Source organism: Tachyglossus aculeatus, chromosome 22 (assembly GCF_015852505.1).
Source record: "Tachyglossus aculeatus isolate mTacAcu1 chromosome 22, mTacAcu1.pri, whole genome shotgun sequence".
In the NCBI taxonomy this organism is placed as follows: Eukaryota; Metazoa; Chordata; class Mammalia; order Monotremata; family Tachyglossidae; genus Tachyglossus; species Tachyglossus aculeatus.
In genome coordinates, this window is record NC_052087.1 from 57488866 (window position 1) to 57498406 (window position 9541).

Below are 9541 nucleotides of genomic sequence, written 5' to 3' on the forward strand. Positions count from 1 at the left end.
TGAGTGCTTACTGTGTGCAGAGCACTGTACTAAGCGCAGACCCCATCCCTAACCATGGGGGTGATGGTCCTGGGGGGATGATGGGGACGCCTTTAGGATGCAGTCGATTGTATTTATTGAGCGCTTACTGTGTGCAGAGCACTGTACTAAGCGCAGACCCATCCCTAACCATGGGGGTGATGGTCCTGGGGGGATGATGGGGACGCCTTTAGGACTCGGTCGGTTGTATTTATTGAGCGCTTACTGTGTGCAGAGCATTGTACTAAACGCAGACCCCAACCCTAACCGTGGGGGTGATGGTCCTGGGGGGATGATGGGGACGCCTTTAGGACTCGGTCGATTGAATTTATTGAGCGCTTACTGTGTGCAGAGCATTGTACTAAACGCAGACCCCAACCCTAACCGTGGGGGTGATGGTCCTGGGGGGATGATGGGGACGCCTTTAGGACTCGGTCGATTGTATTTATTGAGCGCTTACTGTGTGCAGAGCACTGTACTAAGCGCAGACCCCATCCCTAACCATGGGGGTGATGGTCCTGGGGGGATGATGGGGACACCGTTAGGACTCGGTCGATTGAATTTATTGAGCGCTTACTGTGTGCAGAGCGCTGTACTAAATGCAGACCCCATCCCTAACCATCATCATCAATTGTATTTATTGAGCGCTTACTGTGTGCGGAGCACTGTACTAAGTATAGACCCCATCCCTAGCCGTGGGGGTGATGGTCCTGGGGGGATGATGGGGACGCCTTTAGGACTCGGTCAATTGTATTTATTGAGCGCTTACTGTGTGCAGAGCACTGTACTAAGTGCAGACCCCATCCCTAACCATGGGGGTGATGGTCCTGGGGGGATGATGGGGACTCCTTTAGGACTCAGTCGATTGTATTTATTGAGCGCTTACTGTGTGCAGAGCACTGTACTAAGCGCAGACCCCATCCCTAACCATGGGGGTGATGGTCCTGGGGGGATGATGGGGACGCCTTTAGGACTCGGTCGATTGCATTTATTGAGCACTTACTGTGTGCAGAGCACTGTACTAAGCGCAGACCCCATTCCTAGCCGTGGGGGTGATGGTCCTGGGGGGATGATGGGGACGCCTTTAGGACTCGGTTGATTGTATTTATTGAGCGCTTACTGTGTGCAGAGCAGTGTACTAAGGGCAGACCCCATCCCTAGCCGTGGGGGTGATGGTTCTGGGGGGATGATGGGTCCGGTGTCCCCCAGTTCCCAGCCATGGGGGACGGTGGGGACAGTGTCCGCGATGTCAGCTCAGCAGCGTCCTCCTCACCCGCATCCCACCTGCTCCTGCAGGAACAAGCAGGCCTTCCCTCTCCCAAAACACTCAGGCCTCGCCAAGGGCTAGAAAAGTGAACCTCTCCACTCCTTTATTTGGAATGAACGGCCATGCAAAAGGAGGAAACCAGCCTCGGGCCCGGCTTCCCTTGGAATAAATAGAAAACACAGACAGAAAGGCACACCAATAACTTAAACATCTCATCCCGTGAGGCGGGGGCGGAACCGTGGCCCAGTCTGCTGTGTGACCTTGGACAAGTCACTTCACTTGTCGGAGCCTCAGTTCCCTCATCTGTAAAATGGGGATGATGACTGTGAGCCCCACTCGGGACAACCTGGTCACCTTGTATCCTCCCCGCCAGCGCTTAGAACAGTGCTTGGCACATAGTAAGCGCTTAACAAATGCCATCATTATTATTATTATTATTATAAATAGGAAGGACTGGAGGTGGGCCCGATTGGGATGGGGATGCGTGTGAGCGGATGGGGGGACACCACCCCCGTGTCCGGAAAACCCGTCTTGGGATCGGTCAATGCGTCTGCGTCCTTGGGGACCGGGGTCCCCCGCTCCCCTCCTTGGAGTTAATCCGCATCTCCGCGCTCTCCACGATGTGATCTCCAGCAAATGATGCACCTTCTAGAGAGAGAGAGAGAGACGGGGGTCAGATCCTCGCTTCCCACTTTTGGACGATATTTGTTCGGCGCTTACTATCAATCAATCAATCAATCGTATTTATTGAGCGCTTACTGTGTGCAGAGCACAGGACTAAGCGCTTGGGAAGTCCAAGTTGGCAACATATAGAGACAGTCCCTACCCAACAGTGGGCTCACAGTCTAGAACGGGGAGACAGAGAACAAAACCAAACATACTAACAAAATAAAATAAATAGAATAGATATGTATAAGTAAGATAAATAAATAAATAGAGTAATAAATATGTACAAACAGATATACATATATACAGGTGCTGTGGGGAAGGAAAGGAAGTAAGATGGGCACTGTACGGGGAAGCAGCGTGGCTTAGTGGAAAAGAGCCCGGGCTTGGGAGTCAGAGGTCATGGGTTCAAATCTCAGCTCCGCCACTCATTCATTCATTCAATCGTATTTATCAATCATCAATCAATCGTATTTATTGAGCGCTTACTGTGTGCAGAGCACTGGACTAAGCGCTTGGGAAGTACAAGTTGGCAACATATAGAGACGGTCCCTACCCAACAGTGGGCTCACAGTCTAGAAGGGGGAGACAGAGAACAAAACAAAACATATTAACAAAATAAAATAAATGGAATAAATACGTACAAATAAAATAGAGTAATAAATATGTACAAACATATATACATATATACAGGTGCTGGGGGGAAGGGAAGGAGGTAAGATGGGCACTGTACGGGGACGCAGCGTGGCTTAGTGGAAAAGAGCCCGGGGTTGGGAGTCAGAGGTCATGGGTTCAGATCCTGGCTCCGCCACTCATTCATTCATTCAATCGTATTCATTCATTCATTCACTTTTAGACTGTGAGCCCACTATTGGGTAGGGACTGTCTCTCTATGTTGCCAACTTGTACTTCCCAAGTGCTTAGTACAGTGCTCTGCACACAGTAAGCGCTCAATAAATACGATTGATTGATTCATTCATTCATTCATTCAATCGTATTTAAATACGATTTAATGAAATACAATTTAATTTAAATTGTATTTCATTTAATCAAATTTAAGCACTCAATAAATACGATTGATTGATTGATTGAGCGCTTACTGTGTGCAGAGCACTGGACTAAGCGCTTGGGAGGTACAAGTTGGCAACGTAGAGAGACGGTCCCCTACCCAACAGTGGGCTCACAGTCTTGAGCGCTTACTGTGTGCAGAGCACTGTACTAAGCGCTTGCGAAGTCCAAGTTGGCAACATCTAGAGACTGTCCTGACCCAACAGCGGGCTCACAGTCTAGAAGGGGGGGACAGGCAACAAAGCAAGACATATTAACAAAATAAAATAAATAGAATATGTGCAAATAAAATAGAGTAATAAATATGTACAAACATATATACATATATATAGGTGCTGTGGGGAGGGGTAGGAAGCACACTCGTTAGCTGTGTGACTTTGGGCAAGTCACTTAACTTCTCTGGGCCTCAGTTCCCTCATCTGTAAAGTGGGGATGAAGACTGGGAGCCCCATGTGGGACAACCTGATCACCTTGTATCTATCCCAGCACTTAGAACTGTGCTTTGCACATAGTAAGTGCTTAATAAATGTCCTTATTATTATTATTATTATTCTCTGTGCCTCAGTTACCTCATCTGTAAAATGGGGATGAAGACTGTGAGCCCCATGTGGGACAACCTGATTACCTTGTATCTATCCCAGCACTTAGAACAGTGCGTTGCACATAGTAAGCGCTTAATAAATGCCATCATTATTATTATTACTATTATTCTCTGTGCCTCAGTTACCTCATCTGTAAAATGGGGATGAAGACTGTGAGCCCCATGTGGGACAGCCTGATTACCTTGTATCTATCCCAGTGCTTAGAACGGTGCTTGGCACATAGTAAGCACTTAATAAATGCCATCCTTATTATTATTATTATTATTCTCTGTGCCTCAGTTACCTCATCTGTAAAATGGGGATGAAGACTGTGAGCCCCAGGTGGGACAGCCTGATTACCTTGTATCTATCCCAGTGCTTAGAACAGTGCGTTGCACATAGTAAGCACTTAACAAATACCATCATTATTATTATTATTATTACCCCAGCACTTAGAACAGTGCTTTGCACATAGCGCTTAATAAATGCCACCATTATAATAATAATAATAATAATAATAATAATGGCATTTATTAAGCGCTTACTCTGTGCAAAGCACTGTTCTAAACGCTGGGGAGGTTACAAGGTGATCAGGTTGTCCCAAGTGGGGCTCACAGTCTTCATCCCCATTTTCCAGATGAGGGAACTGAGGCCCAAAGAAGTTAAGTGACTTGCCCAAAGTCACACAGCCGACAAGTGGTGGAGCTGGGATTTGAACCCATGACCTCTGACTCCAAAGCCCAGGCTCTTTCCACTGAACCACACTGCTTCTCTAATAATTATTATTATTAGAACAATGCTTGGCACATAGTAAGCATTAAGCAAATACCATCATCATCATTATGGTTATAGAGCAGTGCTTGGCACAGAGTAAGGGCTTAACAAATTCATTCATTCAATCGTATTTATTGAGCGCTTACTGTGTGCAGAGCACTGTACTAAGCGCTTGGGACGTCCAAGTCGGCAACATCTAGAGACGGTCCCTACCCAACAGCGGGCTCACAATCTAGAAGGGGGAGACGGACAACAAAACAACACATATTAACAAAATGCTAGGATGCTGACGATGCGGGGGGTAGGGGGTGGTCCTCACTTTCATTCATTCATTCATTCACTCAGTCGTATTTATTGAGCGCAGAGCACTGTGCTAAGCGGTCTATTTATTTTATTTTGTTAGTATGTGTGGTTTTGTTCTCTGTCTCCCCCTTTTAGACCGTGAGCCCACCGCTGGGTAGGGACCGTCTCTCTATGTTGCCAACTTGGACTTCCCAAGCGCTGAGTCCAGTGCTCCGCACACAGTAAGCGCTCAATAAATAGGATTGATTGATCGATTGATTACGAGTACCTCACCTCAGGGGGTGGAGGCCGGCGGGGGCGGCTGGCGGCGGCCGCGGAACGTCTCCACGGCCCTCTGGTTCTGGAAGGCGATGAGGGCCAGGGCGATGGAGGAATTCCAGGAGCTGGAATCGGCGCAGCGGAAATCCAGCTCCTTGCGGTCGGTGGTGACGATGGTGAAGTAGACGTACTTGTCCGTGCGCTCCACGCAGTCCAGCTTGAGGATGGACTGGAAGCTCAGCTCCTTGGGGCGTCTCCCCCGCCCGGCCCCCTCGGGCAGCAAGCTCAGGCTGTCCCGCGTCAGCACCACCAGTTTCTTCTTCCAAAGCTGGAAAAGGCTGGCGCTGCGCTTCTCCAGCTCGCCGGCCCGGATCACCTCGGACTCGCGCACGCCCATGCCGGTGGTGTTCCCGCCGTGAAAGCCGGCCGGCCTCTTTTGTGTCCACAGCTCGCTGCGGGACGGATGCTGTGCTGAGCGCTGGGGTCCGTCGAGGCCTCGCTAACTGGTTGGGAGGGGATGGGATTCAAGCGCTCGCTACAGGCCTGGATGGGATAGGATGGGAATCAAGCGCTCGCTGAGTGCTGGGAGAGGATGGGCTTCCTCCGACACTCGCCGAGGGCCTGACGCTGTGCTGAGCGCTGGATTAGGTTGGGATTCGTCGACCTCTCGCTGAAGGCCCGGCGCTGTACTGAGCGCCGGATTAGGATGAGATTCGTCGAGCCCTCGCTACAGGCCTGGCTGGGATAAAATGGGAGTCGTCGACTGCTCCCTGAAGGCCTGGCGCTGTGCTGAGCGCTGGATTAGGCTGAGATTCGTCGATCCCTCGCTACAGGCCCGGCTGGGATAAAACGGGAGTCGTCGACTGCTCCCTGAAGGCCCGGCGCTGTGCTGAACGCCGGATTAGGATGAGATTCGTCGAGCCCTCGCTACAGGCCCGGCTGGGATAGGATGGGAGTCGTCAGCTGCTCCCTGAAGGCCCGGCGCTGTGCTGAGCGCCGGATTAGGATGAGATTCGTCAAGCCCTCGCTACAGGCCCGGCTGGGATAAAATGGGAGTCGTCGACCGCTCCCTGAAGGCCCGGCGCTGTGCTGAGCGCCAGATTAGGATGGGATTCGTCGACGGCTCGCGGTAGGCCTGGCACTGTGCTAAGCGCCGGGGTGGATGCAGCCAGGCTGGGGAGCGTCTCCAAGCCTGCCCTTGTGTGCCCCGGCTCGTCCTGCGGGACCGGTCCTATAAGTAGCCCCAGCACCCCGGCCTGCCGGTGCCCCTCCCCATCTTCCCCCCCCCTCCCACCCCCGCTCAGCAGGCCGGGCCGCTCCCCACCCCGCTGCCCTCTGCCCTTCGCCCGGCCTCCCCTCCGCGTGACTCACGGGCCCCGGGTGATTTCACTCATTCACTCACCCAGTCGCACTTCCTCCTTCCTTCCTTCAATCATATTTATTGAGCGCTTACTGCGTGCAGAGCACCGTACCGCACAGCCCTGGACCCAGCCCTTGGAAAGGTCATGGGTTCCAATCCCACCCCTGCCAACTGTCAGCTGTCTGACTTTGGGCAAGTCACTTAACCTCTCTGTGCCTCAGTTACCTCATCTGGAAAATGGGGATGAAGACTGTGAGCCCCCCCCCCCCCGCCGTGGGACAACCTGATCACCCTGTAACCTCCCCAGCGCTTAGAACAGTGCTTTGCACCATAGTAAGTGCTTAATAATCAATCAATCAATCAATCAATCGTATTTATTGAGCGTTTACTATGTGCAAAGCACTGTACTAAGCGCTTGGGAAGTACAAATTGGCATCACATAGAGACAGTCCCTACCCAACAGTGGGCTCACAGTCTAAAAGGGGGAGACGGAGAGCAGAACCAAACATACCAACAAAATAAAATAAGTAGGATAGAAATGTACAAGTAAAATAAATAAATAAATAAATAAACAGAGTAATAAATATGTAATAATAAATGCCATTACTACTAGTACCTGTCCTTACCGGTTTACTAACTATGTTCTCCTTCCGAGGAATATACATTAAATGGATTTTTGGAACAGGGACACGGAATAGGAACTTGTTCCATCTACTCTGCGCATCGACTTGGTATTGTCGTACATCTCCCCCCCCCCAACCCGGAAAGTTTATGATACAATACTTCAAAAACAGAGCCATCATTTAGAAATACATAGGTAGCTCCTACTTCATTACTCTATTTCACTTGTACATATTTATTCTATTTATTTTATTTTGTTAATATGTTTTGTTTTGTTCTCTGTCTCCCCCTTATATTATTTCGTTAATATGCTTTGTTTTGTTCTCTGTGTCCCCCTTTTAGACTGTGAGCCCACTGTTGGGTAGGGACTATCTCTATATGTTGCCAACTTGTACTTCCCAAGCGCTTAGTACAGTGCTCTGCACACAGTAAGTGCTCAATAAATACGATTGATGACCGTGAGACTGTGAGCCCACTGTTGGGTAGGGACCGTCTCTATGTGTTGCCAACTTGGACTTCCCAAGCGCTTAGTACGGTGCTCTGCACACAGTAAGCGCTCAATAAATGCGATTGATTGATTGAGAGAAGCAGCGTGGATTAGTGGAAATAGTAGGAGTCATCATCAATCGTATTTATTGAGTGCTTACTATGTGCAGAGCACTGTACTAAGCGCCTTTCCCCCAAGCCTGGAATTCCCCACCCTGCCCCGCTCAGACAACTGCCGATTCAGGAAATGCTAGATTGGAGGCCCCCTGGGCCTGGAATGGCCTCCCTCTGCCCATCCGCCAAGCTCGCTCTCTTCCTCCCTTCAAGGCCCTACTGAGAGCTCACCTCCTCCAGGAGGCCTTCCCACACTGAGCCCCTTCCTTCCTCTCCCCCTCGTCCCCCTCTCCATCCCCCCATCTTACCTCCTTCCCTTCCCCACAGCACCTGTATATATGGATATATGTTTGTACAGATTTATTAGTCTATTTATTTATTTTACTTCTACATATCTATTCTATTTATTTTATTTCATTAGTATGTTTGGTTTTGTTCTCTGTCTCCCCCTTTTAGACTGTGAGCCCACTGTTGGGTAGGGACTGTCTCTAGATGGTGCCAATTTGTACTTCCCAAGCGCTTAGTCCAGTGCTCTGCACATAGTAAGCGCTCAATAAATACGATTGATGATGATTACTCTATTTATTTATTTATTTATTTTACTTGTATATATCTATTCTATTTATTTTATTTTGTTAGTATGCTTGGTTTTGTTCTCCGTCTCCCCCTTTAAGACTGTGAGCCCACTGTTGTGTAGGGACTGTCTCTATATGTTCCCAATTTGTACTTCCCAAGCGCTTAGTCCAGTGCTCCGCACACAGTAAGCGCTCAATAAATACGATTGATGATGATGATGGGTTCAAAGCCCGTGCTCCTTCCACTGAGCCACGCTGCTTGGCACATAGTAAGCGCTTAACAAACACCGACATTATTATTATTAGAGAAGCAGCACGGCACAGTGGAAAGAGCAAGGGCTTGGAAGCCAGAATCAATCAATCAAGCAATCGCATTTATTGAGCGCTTACTGTGTGCAGGGCACTGTACTAAGCGCTTGGGAAGTCCAAGTTGGCAACTTAGAGAGACGGTCCCTACCCAACAGTGGGCTCACAGTCTAGAAGTCATGGGTTCAAATCCCGGCTAGACCACTTGTCAGCTGTGTGACTTTGGGCAAGTCACTTCACTTCTCTGGGCCTTAGTTTCCTCATCTGTAAAATGGGGATGAAGACTGTGAGCCCCACGTGAGACAACCTGATCACCTTATATCCCCCCAGCGCTTAGAACAGTGCTTGGCACATAGTAAGCGCTTAACAAATACCATCATTATTGTTATTATTACTGTGTGCAGGGCACTGTCCTGGAAGGGGCAGTAGTCTTAATCCCCATTTGACAGATGAGGGAACTGAGGCTCGGAAAAGTTACTCTTGTACATATTTATTCTATTTTATTTTGTTAATATGTTTTGTTTTGTTCTCTGTCTCCCCCTTCTAGACTGTGAGCCTGATGTTGGGTAGGGACCGTCTCTATATGTTGCCAACTTGGACTTCCCAAGCGCTTAGTACAGTGCTCTGCACACAGTAAGCGCTCAATAAATACGATTGAATGAATGAATGATTGAATGGAGTGTGGGGGGGTCGGGGGGAAGCTGACCCGCTCCCTCTCGCTTCTGCGTCACCCTGACTTGCTCCCCTTATTCATCTCTCCAGCCCCCCAGCACTTAATAATAATGATAATAATAGTTGTTATTATTACCATTAATTATGGGGGGGAAGCTGACCCGCTCCCTCTCACTTCTGCGTCACCCTGACTTGCTCCCCTTATTCATCTCCCCAGCACCCCAGAACTTAATAATAATAATAATAGTTGTTATTATTACTATTAATTACTATAATAAGAGTATTTGTTAAGCACTTAGTGTGTGCCAGGCACTGTACTAAGCACTGGGGTGGATACAGCGTGGCTCATTGAGAAGCAGCGTGGCTCAGTGGAAAGAGCACGGGCCTTGGAGTCGGAGGTCATGGGTTCAAATCCCAGTTCCGCCAACTGTCAGCTGTGTGACCTTGGGCAAGTCACTTAGCTTCTCTGTGC

The 9541-nt window shown here is 49.2% G+C and overlaps 1 protein-coding gene across 1 annotated transcript; it reads right to left on the bottom strand.

Moving 5' to 3' along the window:
* Window positions 1-1883: 1883 nt before the first annotated feature.
* PHLDA2 (pleckstrin homology like domain family A member 2) lies at window positions 1884-5695 on the bottom strand. The gene is made up of 2 exons (XM_038765158.1): window positions 4951-5695; window positions 1884-1933 (listed from the first exon to the last, which is right to left on the bottom strand). The coding sequence occupies exon 1, from the start codon at window positions 5330-5332 to the stop codon at window positions 4952-4954; it is 381 nt and encodes a 126-aa protein (XP_038621086.1). The 5' UTR covers window positions 5333-5695; the 3' UTR covers window positions 1884-1933; window position 4951.
* Window positions 5696-9541: the final 3846 nt, after the last annotated feature.

Excerpts from the sequence above, each read along its gene's own strand:
- PHLDA2 (XM_038765158.1), bottom strand. The coding sequence starts at position 5,332 with ATGGGCGTGCGCGAGTCCGAGGTGATCCGGGCCGGCGAGCTGGAGAAG.